The sequence below is a fragment of the Sceloporus occidentalis genome, unplaced genomic scaffold (genome assembly GCF_023333645.1).
Source record: "Sceloporus occidentalis isolate IW3139 unplaced genomic scaffold, rSceOcc1.0.p SCAF_2, whole genome shotgun sequence".
NCBI lineage: Eukaryota > Metazoa > Chordata > Lepidosauria > Squamata > Phrynosomatidae > Sceloporus > Sceloporus occidentalis.
Window position 1 is genome coordinate 171,037,196 of NW_028316982.1, and position 21,192 is coordinate 171,058,387.

A 21,192-nucleotide genomic window follows, 5' to 3' on the forward strand; every position below is an offset into this window, starting at 1 on the left:
AGAAATTTTACACCTATACACAGCTATCCCTAGGAGGCCACTTCAATTATGAAGGACAGGCAACAAGGGAGGAAGGAAAAGACTTTTGGCTTTTTCTGAAAGTAGCAGAATTGCAAAAATTATGAATCGCAGAAATGAAGAAGTTTAAAGGGTGATGGGTCACAGACAGGATTGTATCAAGAAGGATGGGAGCACTTCAGGGGTAATAAAGCAGAGCACAGTATCATCTGTAAAGAAGTGGTAGTGAAAGCATGAGATCAAAGTTGTCCACAGCCAGTAAAAGCTGGCAAAGTGTGGCCTTTCAAAATCTTACTGGATTGCATCATTCACTATTTCTAAAGACGCTGAATGCATATCCATTCAGATAAACTACAATATGTTGTATAGATGACAAATTTTAATGTACAGGGAAGAAAGGAAGAACATAATATTAAAAAATGTTTACAAATGAATGGGTGGAAGAAACAGTGGAATTAGGCATAAAGTATGAGTGAAGAGCAAGGAAGTGGTTTTAGCAAAATATGCTTCTAAGAAGTCAGAAACTATAGAGAATGCCAGGCATGCATGAGGACTGAAAATTGTACAGACATCTTGTAAGTTTCAAGGCTCTAAATCATTCTCTTTTTGGATGGCCTGAAAACTTTTCAGCCCCCCCCCCCAAAAAAAAAAAATAAAAATAAAAGGACAAGGTAAGTAGTTCTTACCACCTTTTTCCACTGCAGAAGTGCAAGCATTTATCAGCATTTTCCTTCTTTTAATGACAGGCTCCTTTAGGTAGGAGACTATAGACAATGCCCTGCCTGTATAAAGAAGAGAGGCAGGAAAGTTCTGAAGTGAAGAATGACTTTTTTACTTGTTTCCAAGCTGAAGCAAATCGTGAATGTTGTCTCTTCTACTAGTTATCTTTGGATGGTTGGACTGATGTGAAACCAATGGACCCATTATGCCCATGATTTTGATCAGCTTTTTATTTCCCCAGTATGCTGCCCTAGTGAATTTGCAAAAAGACTGTGAGTTGATCCACCCCTACATCACTGTTTTTCTTCTAGGTTACCTGTTCATTCATGTCCAGGATGAGAGTATGAACATCTAAATGCTTGTCTACTGTCTGAAATTATTTTCCCCGTCATTGATTTAGGATGTGATGAACTGACAAAATTTAAGTGAAAGAAAAGTTAGGAGAACCAATCACAAGTCTTTTGCTTCATAGAGGTTATGCTGTAATGGTAAATATTAACTTACATGCGATTATAAAATATAGTCAGGGTCAAGTTCCACTGGAAGGCAGCAAGCTCCAGACAGTCAGAAAAAACTCAGATCAGGTAAGGACACAAATTAATAATTTAAATAATAATTTGTTTTATTTAAATACCGCTATTCCAAAGATCATAGCGGTGAACAGCAAGTAAGCTAATTAGCAAGTAAGCTAATTTGCCCCCAACAGTCTGGGTACTCATTTTAGCGACCTCGGAAGGATGTCGTGGAGGGGGAGGACATATCTATAAGAAACTGTAGGTTGTGTAAAAAATAAATTCTAAGCAGTGCTTGATTGATCAGTTATTTAAAGCATTTTGTCCTGCACTTGCTGGAAAAGCTCTTAGAGTGACTTATAGATAAATACAATACACGAGAGCCCCTGCTTTCAGGCTTAAACAGCCCACAAAAAGAAACTAAGGTAAGTGGGAAGCAGTTAAACATGCAATATCAGGCACCAGTTCTTAATGTTGTAAGAATTTTGTAATGTCCAGCTAGCGTGAAGATGGAATCACAGTTTAAAAACAAGCTAGGGTGGACCCTCCAAAAATATACGGTGACCTGACTTTCCTGGAAATGATATTATCTGTTGGGTTTACGAAGAATAGCTTCAGCCTTCGGAGGCTTTGTTGGAATCAGGGTCTTGTCATTCCTAATGCAGTAGGTAAGTTTTGGGGAGGGGAGGGGAGGTAATAGACATGCACACAGAACCAGTGCAGATGGGTCTTGCAGTTCTTCCTCTCAGAAAAGTTCATTCTGAAAGCCTCCGAAATGGGAAGAAGAGAAGTCAGCCCAAATGGAGAGGGAGAAAGCAGTAGCAAATAGGTAGGTGAAGTGATAACTTCACCTTGGTGTTAGCTGTTATTTCTGTATTTCACAGAGCAGAAAAATATTGGGGAGCAGCATGGGAATCCTTAACAAAGCACACAACCCCTATGCCCTCACTCTCCTGCCCAGTTAGAGCCATATTTTACCTCCTACTACCCATTTAGTAACAGCAACTAAGGCTGTACTTTGCAGAAATTACTAACAAACAACAACTTACTTGTAAATCATGTTAATGAAGATATAACTACATTGTAACTAACTTTCCAAATGATTTTCTAGTTATAGAGCTATGGCCCCACTAAATGGTAGAGGAGGGACATCACATTGTTGAGGTTATGTCTCATGCAGTGTTATCCTGCTAGGCCACTAGCATCTAACATTTTAAAGAGAAAAGATACCTATTTTATTTATTTTTGACAAATTTTCACAGGGATCTGTTCTGGATCCCTTCCCTCTGCCAAAATGGTGGAAACTTGCATATACTGTATTCAAGCCCCTGTGGCTTGAATCGCTGCATGTGCCATTTTAGCCAATGGGGCTTGCTTCTCTGTGAATAATCGAGACTGTGGACTTAAAGTCCGCAAAAATGGAAGTGTGACTGTAAATTGTTACTTTTAAAAATTGTGACTAGAACCTATATTCTTTGGAGGATCATGGAACTATAACTGCATTTAGCGTTAACAAACATAAAATTCAAAGCACCTAGCAAAGGAGCCATCTCCACAAGGTAAGGAGGGGTCTCCACAAAACCTGTGTAACCTGAGAAATCATTTGTGGGCTTCATCAGTTCCTATAACTTTTTTAAAACTTAAAAAATCCACTATAGAACCTCTACTATTATCAAGACCCTGCTAATACACAATGATATCCTTAACCAAAAAGCTGTAATATGAAGTAGAAAGTAAGTAATAAACTGAGTATCATTTTTGTTGAACACCCAATCTGGAAAGCATCTCTAACCACTATCATCCTATACAGACTTAGTTTAAATTACATGTGCAAAATGACCAATGTAGGGTTTCAGTAGCTTTAGCAGAGATCCTGTCAGCTGTAACATGATGTATAAGCACAGATGGATATGACTGATACCTTTTAAAATCTTATACAGTGTACATTTTTCAGAGGGGAAAAACAGAACAGTTTGTAACAATAAAATCCAAAAGATCAAAATCAGCAATAAAAATAATAACTGGGGAGCCTCTGGCTTTCCAGATGTTTGGCCAAGACTTCCCACATTTCTTTGCTGTGTGATTATGCGGCTCCTGGGAATCAATGTCCAAAACATTTGGAGGACCAAAGGGCCTCATAGTTCTCCCCATATCTGTCCTTTGTCTCTGTATGTTCTCTCATTTTCAGAAACAACAGATAGGCAATGTAACCAGGGGAGCTGCATGGCGAATGAGAACAGCCAGGGGGGACATCATGTTCCATTTGTCCGTCTGCACCCAGTACACAATATAGCTTGTGATCCAGTTTTGCCATTAGTATACTATTTGCCATTAGTAAATATGCATTATAATATACATGTATATATGTAATACATACTATTTGCCATTAGTGTATTATACATAACATGGATCCCTCTCTCCAAAATGTTCTACACAAATCCATCTCAACCGTTGCACGGAGGTTGCATTTTTTTTCAGTAAAAGGCAAACACTGGGATTTTTCTTGATGAGGGGGGTGGAAGTGGGAAATCAATGCATTTCTATATGTACAGAAGGGTAATGCTGCGACACTGACTTCGTCTCATGGTGACCCTGCAGATGAAAGGATACCATACATCCTCTTAAATGTAGAAAATTAGTAGAGGTGGGAGTAGGAAATTAGATGCATTCCATCTATTTTCCATAAGAACTGGATATGGGCTTTTCTAAAACAAAAACAGTTGTCTCAGGGGAATGCTCAAACAAATATTTGCACCCACCACTTTCAGAGTTTTATCACACTATGGGAGATCCTGTGGGCCCCACAACAAACTCCAACTCCCAGAATTCCATAGCCTTGAGCCAGAAAGTTAAAGCGGTGCCAAACCAGGTTATTTCTGCAGTGTGGACGCAGAGTGAGTGTACCACATACAGAGAAGGGGATACACTCTCTTAGCAAGGGCCTTTTCATGCTACACAATTATAGGGCTGTTATCCCACTTATGATGGCTCCATCCTGTGGAATCCTGGGATTTGTAGTTTGACGACTCACTAGGGCTTTTTTCTGGCTGATTCCACAGGATGTGGTGGAATCATGGCATTAAAACTGTGTAGTGTAAAATGTTTTACTGTTTTAAGTTGATTATTTTTAATTGTTTTTAAAGTGCTCTTTCAATATATTACATCTGTTGGTCTTGGGAGAAAGGTGGAATAAAAATAAAATTAATAAATAAATAGTGTGACAGATGTCCCTGTCAGCTTAAAGAAACTTGCCTTTGTCTATTTTATTTAGAGTATTTACATGTACACACACACACTTTTCATTGTAGGCAGGAAGGCAACAGGTGCAGCTTTTACTATTGTAACTCCTTCTTCCCACTGGAAAGTGAGGGAGGAGAAGGATTAGGACACTTCTGCAGCTGATGCCATTTTGAATTTTAAATCAGGTTTTTGCCTTGGGCTGTAGCTGCACTGGAGAAGTAATGCAGTTTGAGACTGCTTTAACTGCCATGGCTCAATGCTATGGGATACTGGGATTTGTAGTTTTGTGAGACATATGGCCTCTGTCAGAGCGAGCTCTGGTGCCACAGGGAACTACATTTCCCACAATTCCGCAGCATGGAGCCATGGTAGTTAAAAGCGGGGCCGTTGGTTCCAGTCGACGCTGTCGCCCAACAGCTGTCCCAACAGGTGTTCCTGTCAATCAAACTACGACTGTCCCACAGCAAATAGCCTTTCTGGGACGCGGCTATTCGCAAAATTACGGCGGTGGAGTGACAAATAGGAGGAGGGAGGGCTTAGAAATGAACAGCGGCTCCTGATTGGCCCGTTTGCCAATGCGCGAGCGCCTTTTGCCCAACGGTTGAGAGGGGACCTGACAGGCTCTGATGCGCGCAGGTATGAAGCAAGGGCGGAGCTTGCGGGAAGAAGGCTGCGGATCGTTTGCATGACACAGAGGCCGCCGTATTGCTTCTTTTCCCGCGCGCGTGAGCGTTCGAACGAAAGTCGCGGTTATGCGCCTCGAGTCGCGCCCTTTCGTGGCGGATTTTGGCGCATGCGCACTGGACAGCTCACTTGAGCAAAGGGTTTATTATTTATATTACTGCCCCACAGAGCTGCGTTTTGGAGGCTGCAGCTTCCAGAATGCGTTCATGCTGTGGATTCTGGGAGTTGTAGTCCCACACAGTAAAAGTTTCTGAATGGTGTTCTTAAACCATACATTGCGAATTTGCGACCCTCCCGAGTTTGAGCAGCCCCTCACATAAGTGGTGCATCCACACTAGGGAAATAACCCGGTTTGGTACCGCTTTAATTTTGTTTGGCTCAAAGCTATGGAATTCTGGGAGTTTGAGTTTGTTGGGAGCCCAGAGCGGAGCAGAGCTCCGCTCTGGGCCCCCCAACAAACTCCAACTCCCAGAATTCTATAGCAGAGAGCCAGACAAATAGTTAAAGCAGTACCAAACTGGGTTATTTCTCCAATGTGGATGCAGCCAACATTCACCACAGAAAACAACACTCGTTTGTGAAGTAGACTATAATAAAATTATATCACTATGGCATCATTATTAACCTGTTTTAAAAATATAATTGTAATGCCGTAACACTGCAATACCTAGCTGTAATGGCATAACAATATAAACGCCACAACATGTCGCATATATAATTGTAATGCCGTAACATTATAAAATATATCCAGGGGTAGCCGTGTTGCAAAACAATAACATTCCCAAATCCACAAAACAGTGATACCTTTATAGGATCAGCCAAAATGCACAAAATTACAAAAAGAAGCAGGGCTGGTCCGCCCCCGAAGGCATTTTGGAGCTTGAGGAAGAGCAGCAAATGGTGCCCCTTTTCACAAGCCAAAATACATAGTAACTTATGTGAGATGAAGTATTTTGCCCCCTGAGGAACAATATCTCAAATCCGTTCCCAAACCCAACTCTCATTGGAGGCAGCTACTTGTCTCCCTAACTAACAGGCCCTGGTTCGTAGCACCAAACCTCACAAGATGTCAGGAACAACAACATAAAGAGCACAACAAAAAGGAGACTGTCAGTTTTCTAGCATCTCAGATTTGCCACTTTTTAAATAGCCTTGAGTTCCAAGGGGAAAGTGCGAAAGGAGTTGATTATAAATAAGGTAACGTATATGGATGTGAGAGCTATACAGTTAAGAAGGAGGATAGGAGGAAAATCAACTCATTCGAAATGTGGTGCTGGAGAAGAGTGCAGAGGATCCCAAAAGGACAAACAAATGGCTCCTAGAACAGATCAAGGCAGAAATCTTCTTAGAAGCCAAGTTGACCAAACTAAGGTTGTCGTACTTTGCACACATCATGAAGAGGCATGAATCATTAGAAAAAGTGCTAGGGAAGGTGGAGGGAAGTAAATGACACCAAATTAGGAGGAATAGCTAATACCTCAGAGGACAGGATCAAAATTCAAAATGACCTGAATAGATTAGAAAGCTGGGCCAAAGCTAACAAAATGAATTTGAATGCGGAGAAATGTAAGGTACTGTACTTTGGGCGGAAAAATGAAATGCATAGATATAGGATGGCCACCTGGCTGAATGAAACTACGTGTGAAAAGTAGTCCTAGTAGACTACAAGTTGAACATGAGTCAGCATTGTGATGCAACAGCTAAAAAGGCAAGTGCGATTTTAGGCTGCCTCAATTGAAGTATGGTGTCTAGATGAAGAGAAATAGTGCCACTCTATTCTGCTTTGGTCAGGCCCCACCTGGAATACTGTGTCCAGTTCTGGGCACCACAATTCAAAAAGGATGTTGAGAAACTGGAGCGTGTCCAAAGGAGGGTGACTAAAATGGTGAAAGTTCTGGAAACCATGCCTTATGAGGAGAGACTTAGGGAGCTGAGTATATTTCACCTAGAGAAGAGATGGTTAAGAGATGATTTGATAGCCCTGTTTAAGTATTTGAAGGGATGCCATATTGATTTTGGAGCAAGCTTGTTTTCTGCTGCTCCAGAGAATAGGACCTGGAGGAATGGATGCAAACTACTTCAACATTAGGAGAAACTTCCTGACAGTAAAAGCTGTTTGACAGTGGGAGACTGATAACAAAGATTGTCTTGTTAAATCATTAATGTTACTCTTTTGCAGGAATTTCTGAAATGAAGAAACTTCTGCTGCTTGATGTTGACTGTGGTGTTGATGATGCCGTAGCTATAATGATAGCTCTAGCATCTCCAGGTGTTGAAGTCCTAGGGATTACTTGCTGTTACGGAAACAGTCTGTTGGAAAATACATCAAGAAACACACTCCGTGTGTTACATATTTGTAATAAGCTTAAGGTAAGCTTGTACTGAATAATATTTCAAACATGTTTTCCATGCTCATGCAATGAGAAATTGGCATCTAGATCTTCCACCTATATTTATTTATTTATTTATTTAGGATATTTATACCACATTCTTCAAGCACAAAGGCTCTCAGAGTGGGTTATAAATTGTTCCCTGCCCTTAGGTTTACCATCTATATAAAGCACAACATACAAGGAAAGGGGGATGGCAGTGGGGTAGAGTATTAGGTCCAGCAGATACTGCCAATTCTTCTCTCCCATGGAGGCCAGGATAGTGGCAGTTAGAGTGAAGGGAGGGCCTTTCATCTGCTTCTGGCCTAGGTATGATGGAGCTTGTTCCTGCTTCTTTGTTTTATTTGCATGCACCATCCATTTGACACATAATGCTAGTGTGGTTGTACCAGTGACCTCCAACCAAGTAGTTATAAAAAACTATCTTCTCTGAATGGTCATCTGTATGGCTTCCTGGAAGTGACTAGACCAGTGATTCTCAAAGTGGGCAATACACCACCCCTCATGGCAATGGAAAGATCCAGGGGGGTGGTAAGTGGAAAGGGGGCAACGGGGTTGGCGAGGGAAGAGGGGTGGTGCGTGGCTTCAGTCAAAATATTGGTACAAAAACACCAGAGGAGCCAGCAGCCTTTAGGAGTTAGAGCACATGGTGGTGGGAGAGAACTGGTTGCTAAAAGGAGCTTTCACATTTTGGACTCTACTTAAGCTTTGTAAGCATTGCCAGGACATGGCTGGCAGGTTGGAGCTGTGCTGAAGGAAGAGTATCCAAGGTCGATTCTTTCAAAGAGTCTTCCATCTCTTTGCCTGTCTTGAATTGAGAGTCCTTCTTCATTGGGGAGAAAAGAGGGAAGCTGGCTATGCCCCTCTCACCCCAGCAAAGAAGGATTGAGAGTTCTTCCTTGCTGGCGAGAAGTTTCTTGCTTTGTACTCAGTCACAGAGCAACAACTGAGCAGCCAGTCAAGCAGCAACCAATAAACCTTGCCCAGACCAGCCTTTGTCACAAAGCCAGCATGGCCAAGAGGCTTCTTGGACACTGCTCAGCCAACTGCTTGGTTGCTGCTCTAGTCCTAGGTGACCAGGTGCAAAAGCAGCAACTGGTCAGGCAGCAAGAGAGAAGCCTCTTGCCCACGCCAGCCAGGATTCCTTTTGCTGTAAGGCCAGTGCAAAGAAGAGGGAGGAGCAGGCATGGGCCACGGCTGCTGCTCTATTCTCACACGAGAGGTAAAATAGTAAGAGAGAGTGATAAGCTGGGTGTGACTGAGGTAGACATCACTGGCTGGCTGGCTGCTGCACAAACTGTAGACCTGGTATGGAGAAATAGCCATGGGGGGCACTAGGATCATTGCCCAAGAAGAAAGGGGTCAGTGGTCTGAAAAGGTTTGGGGACCATTGGACTAGCCCAACAAATACTTATTTTTTGTGAGAATTCTGGCAAGCCTCCCTAGCCCACCATCACTCTTGACTATTACAAACACAACACAGAAGTCTCCTGCAAGCATGACACCTGATCTCCTAGCTGCAACTGCAGTGCAGAATTAATACAATTTGACAGTTGATGGCTCAATGCTATGGAATTCTGGTATTTGTACTTTTGTGAGATATTTAGCCTTCTCTGTTAGAGAGCTCTGGTGCCACAGCAAACTACAAAACCCAGGATTCCATTGGATAGAGCCATGATAGTTAATGGTGTCAAAATGCATTATTTCTGCAGTGCAGATGCTGCCTTGCTTGTCTGTTCTTACTGCTTTACTTTTTTTTTACATGAAACTCACATATGACATATGTACCTATGTATTATAGCCCTTCCAACAGAATAGTGCCATATTACAATAAATTTTACTCATTCTTGTTGGGGTGTAATGGAATCTATATATAATTTTTGTTGGGGTGTAATGACATCTCTATAAAACTTTTAATGTGGATTCTCTTATATTTTCAAACATTCAGTTTAACAGAACTAAAGAATACATTTAGCTTACTCCATTTCTGTAACTTCTTTTTTGTATCAGATTTACATGCTATTCTATTTGCATACTATTCAATTAACCAACAATAAAGCTGTGTCACGAAAGCCTTAGTAATGTATTCCTCTGCAACTCAGACTATTTCAAGAGCTCTCAAATCTCTATGTATTCTAGCTAATCCCTTTACTAAGTCTAGTACAGTGTTTGCTCTATAACAGCAAGTACATTTCTATACCATTTACGGATGTAGTAAGCGTACTATACAATTTACTGTAAGTAGCTGGTTGGTTGTAATATCTTACAAGTTCATATAGTTTTAGTTTCAGTTATTCTATAGTTATCGGTTTGCCCTTATATAAAAGATCTTTAACTCTAAAAAATTATTTAGCCCTCCATTGTTTAAACTGGCCCATTCTAGCCTCTATACAATCCCTCCCCCCCAAAAAACTATATATATATATATATATATATATATATATATATATATGCCTTGATTACATCCCATTTGGGCTACTGTAATGCATTCTACATGGGGCTGCCCTTGGAAACTGTTCAGAAAGTTCAGTGGGTCCAGATTGCTGCAGCCAGTTAGGCATCATATAACTCCCTTCCTAAAACAACTCCACTGCTAACAGTTCATTATTGGACACAATTAAATGTGCTGGTTATTAACTATAAAACCCTATATATCTTAGGTCCAGACTGTTTGAAAGACCATACCTCCCATATGAACCTCCCAGAGTGTTAGGATCATTAGGGGAAGGGTTTCTCTTGGTCCTGCCATCATCACAGGCTCACTTGGTGAGGACACAAAAGAGATCCTTTTTAGTGCCTCCTCCTACTTTTTGAAACTTCCTCCTATGGGAGGCTAGGCTGGTCCCCTTTCACTGACAAGCAAAAACTTTTCTTGCCAAGCTGGCTTTTAATATGTAACTGCACCCAGGGAAGCTTCTTATTTGGGGTGTTTGCTTTGGTATGTTTTAAATGGTTTTATTGGGTTTTTTATTGTTTACATGGTATGTTTTTAATGATTTCATATTTTTAATATGATACATTAATCTGATGGTATTAATTGTGTTTTAAAATTGTCCTGTTTTAAGCATCTTTTATATGCTGCCTTGGGTCCAATTTAGGAGAAAAATGGCATATAAAATAAATGAATAAATGGTGCTATTGGAGAAGGTGGGGGTGCTAATATATATGACAGTTTATGCTCTATTTTAATTGTATCTGTTTGAAAAAAGGGTTTGCTATTTTTAATTTTTTTTATATATTGTTAACTTCATAAATGGTCAACCTACTTCCATGGGTTAATTTCCATATCTACCCACACTGGGGTGCTATTTCCTCTTATAAAATGCACCATTTGGGTTAAAAGCTTCAAAATATGTATATAAATGAGATGCAGCTAACCCACCCTGTTTTGTTAAACTGGACTGAATTGACTTTGAAAATTGTAAAAAAAAATACAGAAATATATAACTATCTATCATTATAAACATCATAATTGATTGGCATTAAAACATATTTCATTGGTATAATATCTTGTATAGATTCCAGTTTATTCCGGTGCCTCTGCTGCAATACTTGGTGGGCCTCTGCTGGATGAATTCTATTATGGTAAAGATGGTTTGGGTGATGTTCCAGATCTCCAAGCTCCAGGTTTAGACCTTCTGCAGAAAGAACATGCTGTGCTTGCAATACTAAGAATAGCCAATGAACGACCAGGTCAGGTAGGATAACACTTTCATTGGAGGTTTTTAAACAGACGCTGGAGTTGGGGATGCTTTGATTGTGAGTACCTGCATGATAGGGGATTGGACTGAATGGCCGGTGGGTCTCTTCCAACTCTATAATTCTATGACACCTTAAATTTATAGTAAGCAAATATGATAAGCTAATATCCCCCCTTGTTATGATGGTGTGATTATCCTCTTCAGCCACTTCTTACTGAATTTTACTAGCCACAAATGTGGATGTGCACACTTTCCTGAGCTGCTTGTAAGTATGAAACCAACTTGAGTTATATATTTTTATTTATGGTTTTTTATACCCCGCCCTTCAGCCCTAAAGGCTATCTGAGTGGCTTACAATTATTATTTTTAATTAGACGGTTCCCTGCCCTCAGGCTTACAATCTAAAAGACACGACACAAAAGGAGAAGGGAATGGTGGTGGGAAAGAGGATGAGGTCCAGTAGTTCTTCTCTCCCTCTGAGGCCTGGACTAAGGCAGATGGACTGGAGGGAGGGCTCTTCTTCTTCGGGCTAACCCTGGTGGATCTGGGCCTGCCTGGTCACTCCCTCGCAGGTCGGAGGATGAGATTTATGTAGGGAGTTATATTCTTTATTAATAATGGCTACTATTCGGTATTGCAGTTACAGATTTGTAATCTAGAGTTCCAGATGTGTAACTGTTCTTTATTCACTAATCCTATATAGTCACAACCCATTTTAGCAACCTGCAACCTCCATTCCACCTTAAGAGCCAGCCACCAGATTGGACAAAGGATCAGCTGGTGATGGGAGGGGTGCAAAGGATGACATTTCCATCCTCTTTTCCCAGTGAACACACTTTGACCATCAGAAGTAGAGAAGCAATTCCTTGTTGCACCCTTGCAGTGGTTTTTTTAGGGGGTGCATAGGATGTGGACCACACCAGTTGAGACAATCAGAAGGGTTAACAACAGGCAGCAATGACGCATCCCAAAGCCCTTCCCCCAGAAAGAAAGGAGGGGCTCTTGGCATGCTGCTCCCCTTTGGGGGTGGTGAGGATGAGGATGAAGCCATTCTCTCTGCCCCCTCCATCTTTATTGTCTCAGTTTGGGGGGGACAGTGGCAGCAAGATGTTTCACAGGGAGAGACCTTCCTCCCCATCTGCACCCCCATTCGAGGACATTCCATGGTGCAGTGTTGTCACCCAGTGAAATAACTGAGTGACACTGTTAATTACCACACGAGTGACACCAATCCTAGTAACACCACTGCAGCCTTGCTGGCTGACAAGAGAAGGTCTGGAAAAATCATCCTCATTGCCCCCCCCCCCCCCCATCACCAGCTTGATGGACCTCTTTTACCCAATTCAATGGCTGGCTCTTCAGGTGCACTGGGGGGAGGACAGGCCAGGAGACAGTACTTAGTTGCATCTCCTTAACTACTGGTAAGTAGCCAATCTAGGATTCTGACACATATTGATTCATTTTCAACTTTTTCTTACAACAACAATGAGAACATCTGACAAAGAAAAGGAACAGAGAGAGGAAAAGCAAAAGGAAGAGAGATAAGGAGTTATAATTCACAGGATTCTTTGATTCTGTGATCTATACTGATGCTTAACTTGCTCATATTAATAAATAAAACATCAGTGTGTGCTTATGTGTAAAACTAGTATACACAGACCAGTTTTCCTAGTACATGTCTGGATAAAGCTGCTGCTGATAGAACATACATTCAAATGTAGGAAGAGCCATGAAGGTCTTTCTCTGTTGAATAACAGATTGTGGGGACGTGTCCTGCTTCTGAAGAAAAAAGCCTCTTTGCCATCCTAAAGACTCAGATAACTTATTTCCAATGTCCATCCCATATACTATGGATATATATTTCAGAAGCACCTAGTTACTGTATCTACTACTTTCAGTCAAGTTTCTGACACAAAACTGAATGTCATGCCCAGTTCAAGCAGTGTTAAAAAGGTTGCTCCAGTAATGCAAAAAGGAATATAAATTTATGTGGTAGCTATTTGTGAAATTGCTCTACAGTGCAATTACAATCAAATAATGATTTTAAAACAAAGTGGTGGGGATGTGAAGCATTGAGAACTTAGGAAGATAATGGTACTCTGACCACTGCCTGGGGATGGTTCAGCTGCCCAAGAATACGATACAGCTCTAAGACAGTAACTCAAGAAAGACAAACAGATACATCATTATTAGGATAAGCAATCCTATATTATCATAGAGTTTCCAATGTAGGAAAAGAAAACGCACTATACTTTCTCCTTTACTTGTAACAATAGCTTGATCCTAAAAAATGATACCAATTTAATTTCAGGATGGGGTTCATACTGAACAACAAAGCTGTATAACTAATTATTCAGAATAAGTTACTTTAGATAATTATTATGTTTATCTTCCAGGTTTCTCTAGTTGCTACTGGTCCCTTGACAAATTTAGCGCTGGCAGTGAAAATGGACCCATCCCTTCCTAAGAAACTCAAGAACGTGTTCATCATGGGAGGAAATATTGAATGTAAGTGATCAGAAGAAACCTTTTAAGGAAAGTCATATAAATGCACAGCTGGCATTTCCTTTGAAGTATGCTCATTAGAAGGTCCTATTTCTGAAGAGGCAAGCCCTTTTAAATATGGATTACTTGTTTGAAAGTGGAGACTTTTGTAGGGGGAAAAGATTCAAAGGACTCTCTGGCTATACACAATTATACAATATGCAATTATGCAAACAGTGTTCTTACTCACACACACTTTATTTAGATCGTGACCTATATGCTCTTGAAATTGTGGAGCTGACATTTTACTCCCTACATAAATGTAGGATTAAAAGTGCATGCTCATGGGCACAGTAAAAATATATAATAGTGCAATTTACATGATAGCAAGTTAAGATGGCCTGAGAATCCAAAGGGAAAGAGGGACGGGGAGTGGGGAAGAGAAAATTATTTTGTACTGTCTGCCCTCCATATCCATGGATTTTCTTTATCCACAGATTCAGCAATCCATGGCTTGAAAATATTACAAAAAGATATAAATTTCGAAAAGCAAACATTGATTTTGTCATGTTATGATTTTGTGATTTAGAGCCCTAGTGGCACAGTGGTTAAATGCCTGTACTCACAGCCATTCACTCATAAACCTGGCTAGGTTGTGAGTTCAATACCAGTCAGAGCTCAATCTTGACTCAGTCTTGCCTCCTTCCGAGGTTGCTAAAATGAGTACCCAGCTTGTTGGGGGCAATTAGCTTACAGTTGTAAACTGCTTAGAAACTGCTTAGGCGGTATGAAGTGGTATATAAATAAAGCTGCTATTGCTATTTTATATAAGGGACACCATTTCACTATACAATTATATATAATGGGACTTGAGCAACCATGGACTTTGGTATCCACAGTGGGTCCTGGAATCAAACCCAAGTAGCTACTAAGAAGAACCCAGTATATCTCATGTTTTCACCCTCAAAGTGGCCTTCAAAGTGACTTACATTCATGCAAATATATACTGTGAAGCAGACCTTAGAAATTAAAAATATGACTTTTAAAATATTTCTTAGCCAGAGGAAATACTACAATCTGTGGAGAATTCAATTTTGCATCTGATCCAGAAGCTGCTTACATTGTCTTAAATGAGTATACCTGCCCAGTTTATATTGCATCATGGGAGTTCATATGTTCCTGCCCATTGTCCTGGGTAAGTTATTAAGTTTACTATTTTATAATCACTTATCTGGGAGTTAAGTCTCAGTAAAATTACAGGAGAGAGACCATATGTTATAGTGGTTTGAGTGTTGGACTAGGACACTGGAAGGCTAGGGCTTGAATCCCCACTAAGCCATGGAAACCTATTGGGTGATCTTGGATTCCCTTAGCCTCAAATGAAGGCAAAGTCAGTGATAGGCTTGCCTTAGCGTCACCATGAATCAGAAATGACTTGAAGGTACACAACAATAAGACTTACACGATTGCACTGTAAATGTCTGATAATATAGGCCAGTGATTCCCAAGCTTGGGCCCTCCAGATATTCTGGACTTTAGCTCTAAGAATTACTGACTATTGGCCTAGCTGGCTAGGGCTTTTGGAAGCTGAAGTTTAAAATACCTGGTGGACCAAAGTTTGGGAACAACTGATATAGGCAGATATCTAAATTAGTGCTATCGGATTGATGGTATGTGGACTGGAGCTGGTCTGTGAACTATTGGCTGGCAGTCTGGCAATTTTCCAGTAATGAAAGAAGCAGTTGCTAGTCCCTAGCACATTGGCTTAATTTCACTTTATTAAAGAAGGCTTCATTTGAGGAAGTCCATTTTGGGATTTTTTGACACCATCTTGGTTTTATTTTTAACCAAACTCTTAACAAGGTGTGTCTGACAAAATGGTTGTTAAAATCTTTGTTTACTTTTGGTTTATCATAGAATAGATAACTGTGCCACCCAAATCTTATTCCTGAACTCTCCAATTGTAACATTCTTTCTTTTTTCAATTTAATCCAATCTGCGACCCAGTCCATACAACTTGCATAATAATATAATTTTAAATTTGGTAATGCTAATCCTCCTCTATTTTTTAAATCTTGCATATATTTGAATTTGATTCTGGGTTTTTTCCCTGACTGTAAAATTTTTGATATGTCTTTGTGCCAGATTTTAAATTATGTATCATTTATTATTATTGGTATATTTTAAAATAAAAACAGCATTTTAGGCAGTATGTTCATCTTCTCACCCATGACAAACCTATTTTATCCCATCTTTCAAGTTCTTTCTTAATTTCTTGTCATTTGCTCCGAATTCTTTGTTGTGATATTAGTTCCTAAATATCTTACTTTCTTACTAATTTGGAATTTTGTTAAATTTTTTATCTTTTGTCTTTCCTTTTCATAGGTCATCAGTTTTTAAAAACACCTGTTTGCTTACAAAAACAATATCAGTACCTAATCAGTTCTGCTAGGTTACAAAAATAAATTAAAGATGCAGTAATGATAACATTTATAAGACATATTTTTTATGTTATCTTTTTTCTGTTCACTACAAGATACAGGCAACATTAGAGTCATGAACAACAGATTACTGAGCAGGCTGATTAAGACAGCAAGACTTTTAAAGGTTCAGGAAATCTAGAGCTTGGGAAAGTTACTTTTTTTGATTATTGTTTCCAGAATCAATAACCACAAAAGTAATTTTTCTAAACACCGAGAAGTCAGAAAATATGGCATGAAAGAGTGCATTAAGCAAGTGTTGCAAAGGGGTCCGAACTGAAAACCTCTAATATTTCTAGTCCTAATATCCATGACACATTGGCTTTGCACCAGTTAGTTCCCTAGCTGTTAATGTTAATTTTAAATATATGAATAGCTGATGTCCCCACTATGCTTGCAATTCCAAATGGGGATGGCATGGCTCCTCTGGAGGAAAGAAAAGTCTAGTCCTATTTCATTAATGGGTCTAGTCTTATAATTCTGTATATTATTAATAACCAGGGTTGTTTGGTTTTTGAAACTGCAGTAAGTGGCAATCAAATTCATGATGATAGTGAGGAAGTAGCTATTAACAAGGTTATGTTTTACCTAAATACTAAATAAAAGCATTGATTTCAGTTAATTTCCCTCTACATTTCTCAGTAAAACTAACATAGTCCACATACTAGAAACTTAAATACTTCATGATGCACTTTATGGAAATCTTTGTTTGGTCTGTTGTTTTTTTGACATAAATCAACAATCCTGAATCTGTTTTAATCATATCAAAAATGCTTAAGAATTATGGTTAAAATTCCAAGTAACTTAAATCTCAAGTTTGATTTACAAAAAATCTACTCCTGTCATCACTCCCACAACCTCAAATATGAGATTTTTGGTATGTTGTTCAGTCCATGTAAGGGACATCCCTTATAATAAGGGACTCCTGCCAACCGTATTAATAACCTAGGACAGTGATGGCGAACCTTTTTAAGGTCGCATGCCAGGGGTGGGGCTTCTACCTCCAGGATAGGGGCTGGGTGCCAGGGCGGGGCTTCTGCCCTCCAGGGGGCGGGGCTTCCACCCCCTTTTCAGAGGGAGGGAGCCTCTGGCTCCTCCCCCAGCCTTTGCCGGCCCCTGAGGGTCCCTCCTGGGGCCGTCAGAGGACGGAAAAAGGGCCGTGGAGGACGGCGCGCTGTCCTCTGGTCTTTGCCGGCCCGAGGGTCCCTTCTGGGGCCATCAGAGGCCGGCAAAAGGGCCCTTGCCCTTTCTTCGCTCGCTGCAAAAGGGCTCCGCGGAGCACTTTCTTGGCGAGCGAAGGCAAGCCGGGAGGAGGAGGCTGGGCACGCGTCCCAGCCCCCTCCTCCTCGGCCATTAGCTTGCCAAGAACGGGCTCCATGGAGCCCTTTCCTGGCGAGCGAAGGCAAGCTGGGAGGAGGAGGAGGAGGCTGGGCACGCGTCCCAGCCCCCTCCTCCACGGCCATTCGTTCACCGAGAACAGGCTCCGTGGAGCCCTTTCCCAGCGAGCGAAGGGAAGCCGGGAGGGAAGAGGGCTGGGAGGAGGAGACAGACACGCACGCGCCTCTGTCTCCTCCTCCCAGGCGGCATTTTCTGGCTTCCCACTGTCTCAGAGAGACAACAGGAGGCCCGAAAATGGTAGGGAGGCCTGGCGAAAATGGTAGGCCTGGCGAAATCGCACCGCGTGCCACCCGTGGCACGTGTGCAACACGTTTGCCATCACGGACCTAGGAGTTAAACTAGTTTTAGCCCCTTTAGAACCATCCTTTGCTAGTTAAAAAATTGCACATGAAGAGTCCCATCCTTATAAACCTCATTACAAGATGTATGTTCTCTTTTCTTATGCTGTCCTTAGGATATTCAAAATGAAGACAACTCTTGTAAATTTGTGTTTGCGTGTGTTTGTTTCAAACACAAAAAACCTCAGGGCAACATACATAATTCTTCCCTTTCTCATCTTATCTTCACAACAACTCTGTGAGGCTGGTTGGCCTGAAGGGGAATGATTGGCCACATGTCAATCAGTGAGTTTTATAGCTGACTGAAGATTTGAACCTGGGTCTTCTAACCAAAGCTTCACACTAATTAGTACATCATAACAGCTATTACTGGAATTTCATAATCTAGGCTTACAAATTGTCACCCAGTTATCCTTCCATGGTTCTCTAATGATTTCTGACATTTCCTTCGAAAATATTTTTTATGTATCTTTAATATAAAATAAAGGCTGCAACTGCATTGCAGAAATAATGCAGTTTGACATCGCTTTAATTGCCATGGCTCAGTGCTATGGAATTCTCAGATTTGTAGTTTATGAGATATTTAGCCTTTTTTCTGTCAGAGAGCTTTAGTGCCATAATAGACAAGAATTGCAGATTCAGCCTAAATGTGCAACCTCACTGGTATGTCTAAAATCCGCATAGACAGAGAAAGATGGTTCTATTAAACATCATAAAGCAGAAAATATATAAAATTCACTTAAATTAAAAGGAATGCACAACTTTTCCTCTGAGATACTGGAATTTGTTCTTGTAGGTCTCAATTGTTTTAATATATCATCTCCATACGATTCATATCTACTTATTTATAACACTGGAAAACAGCCATCTACATGAAAACACAGTAAACAGATGCTAGTATTTCTTCAAGAGTCTGGTCACATCATAAAAATGCTGTGATTAAGTTCTTACTTTGCACATATTTGGAGGGGAGAAACTGACTTTTTATTCATGTTCTTTAACTGGATTGTGTCATTTGAATTGGTGATTTATGTTTTCTTTAACTGTGTTGTGTCATTCATTTTACATAAAGAAATCTGACATCTTCATGATATTATTCCCAATAATTCAAAGGAACATACCACACTGGAATGACTTACTAATATTACTAATCCCAACAGCAATGCTACTTGAGCTAAACTCTTTATATCTACTAAGAGTCTGTACCTACTTTTTATTGAGTTCAATTTCTTCTTCTTTTCAATGGGAAAATTATTCTTTACTTTTCAGGAGTTCTACCATGAATGGATTAATCAGAATACCGAGAAAGCCAAGTTTATGAAGAAAATATATGCTCATTCTATCGCAAAGTGTGAACATGAATCACGCTTTGTTACTTGCGATTCTTATGCTGTGGCTGCTGCCATTGATGAGAATTTTGTCACCGAAGTCACCCCAGTTGGTGTAACTGTTGAGCTCAGAGGCGCACTAACCAGAGGAATGATGGTAGTGGACTGGAGTGACAAACTGAAAAAGGAAAACAAAGTTTTTATAATGAGAAAATGTGATCTAATGAAGCTGGAGACACTTTTGATGGCTGCTTTAAAATAAAAATGGGACACTTAAGTGAAGAGCCTTTCCTATCTATACTTCTGCTGTGACGGGCTGCTTGAAATTTAGCTCCTGCTATGCAGCCAGAGAGGTTTGTATGCAAAAGGTAAAGCAGCATCCCACACAAGGGAAACAGTGTTAACCTGGTAAAGGTTGCCACAACTACAATTCAGTTAGTATTAACCCTCTCATATTTAAAGTTTGTTAGCATGTGTCTGTGAAAGATGTAGGCTGAAACTAAATCAGACAGAAAGAATCTTTCTTATACAATAAAGCATCTTGATAGGTTCATTCATAGAATGAATGAAATCACATACTATCTAATAGACATATATATATATATATATATATATATATATATATATATATATGTTTAATATATAAATATTAATTTACCGATTTAGAGTAGATATTAGGGAAATTGAAGCACTCGGGGAATACTGAGATCTAGCATGCATCAATTGAGCATACTCTAGAGAAAAGTAAGCAGACTTTTATTTTTTCCTCTTTCCTGTAGTGAACAAAAATTTCCATTAGAACCAATATTTCATGGGCAGGATCATACCAATTAATTACCATAAACTGATTTTATATGTGAAACAAAATAATCACAGCTAGCTTAAGTTACACCAGTATGAATTTGTCAGTAATTCCCAAAACTTACTTGAATATTTCATGCCAAACATGATGGGGTTTATCAGTGTAACAGAAGGAAGGTAATGCTGCAGTATTTTTTTCTACAAGTGTAATGATTGTTAACTATTGGCCAAATAAAGCATATCTGCAACCAAAAGTCTCATAATTATATTTTTGCAAACACTGAATTATACCCACTGTATGTTAACATTGAAAAATACTTAATGAAATATTATTTTTAAAGATACAAAATCCATACAGAAAGTTTACCAGATTCTTCCAGATTGAATTTGTGCATCATAATAAGTTGGCTTTTGGGCCATGGGCTGGTGGTTAGGGGATGGAAAAGATGATGGAGCTATCATGATATTTATTGTAGATGTGAATCCTCGCCTGCAAGAACCAATCCTGATACAGCAGACCAATAAGGAAAGTATGTGTGCATAGCCTCAGGAACTGCAGGTAACCGAAGGTGTATTTTTTAGTTAACCTCCAGATCTCTCCCTGGCTTTGCTTCGCGAACGAAGATTCAGGAAGGACTCATCCCACGCTTTGTACAAGTACATTGATGACTAAAAAGGCCAATCCGGGATAAACAGGTCTGGTTGCAGAAAGCACAGCGGAAAGCCTCCTTGGGTGATGTTTCTGGGTTGCGGTTCTTTCCGCGTTGTCGTTTCTCTTTGAGACTCATTCGGCGTGAGCTTTCCTCCAGATACATAAAGAGAAACCTAGCGTTGGCTTAAACTAGTGGTTCCCAAATTGTGTTACTCTCTTTTCTTAAGAGGCATGGCTAGTTGGAAAAGTATATAAAATTCTAGAAGGGGGACCAGTGCAAACATGGGTGGATAAATACTTTTTAACAGAGGAACCTCACTGATCCACACTGGATTTGTAGGAGAATTAGGGGCAGCACCACTATTTCATCATCCTCACTTATGATAAAGTGTTAAGCACTAAAACCATCTAAAATTCACAAAAAAGCAATACCTTTATGGGGCCAA

At 40.1% G+C, this 21,192-nt stretch overlaps 1 protein-coding gene across 3 annotated transcripts; it reads left to right on the top strand.

Annotated features, from left to right (window-relative positions):
• The first annotated feature begins 1,223 nt into the window (after nt 1-1,223).
• On the top strand, nt 1,224-20,335 carry LOC149319326 (nucleoside hydrolase-like). Of its 3 annotated transcripts, none has more exons than XM_089508035.1 (6): nt 1,224-1,339; nt 7,352-7,544; nt 11,083-11,262; nt 13,662-13,773; nt 14,808-14,944; nt 19,235-20,335. In XM_089508035.1, exons 1-6 carry the CDS (start codon nt 1,224-1,226, stop codon nt 19,553-19,555), a joined length of 1,059 nt encoding a protein of 352 aa, XP_089364161.1. In that variant the 3' UTR covers nt 19,556-20,335. The 3 variants fall into 3 exon arrangements, with proteins under 3 accessions (XP_089364161.1, XP_089364159.1, XP_089364160.1); XM_089508033.1 differs by lacking the exon at nt 1,224-1,339 and adding an exon at nt 5,085-5,126 and having other exon boundaries at nt 7,354-7,544; XM_089508034.1 differs by lacking the exon at nt 1,224-1,339 and adding an exon at nt 5,826-6,371 and having other exon boundaries at nt 7,354-7,544.
• Nucleotides 20,336-21,192: the final 857 nt, after the last annotated feature.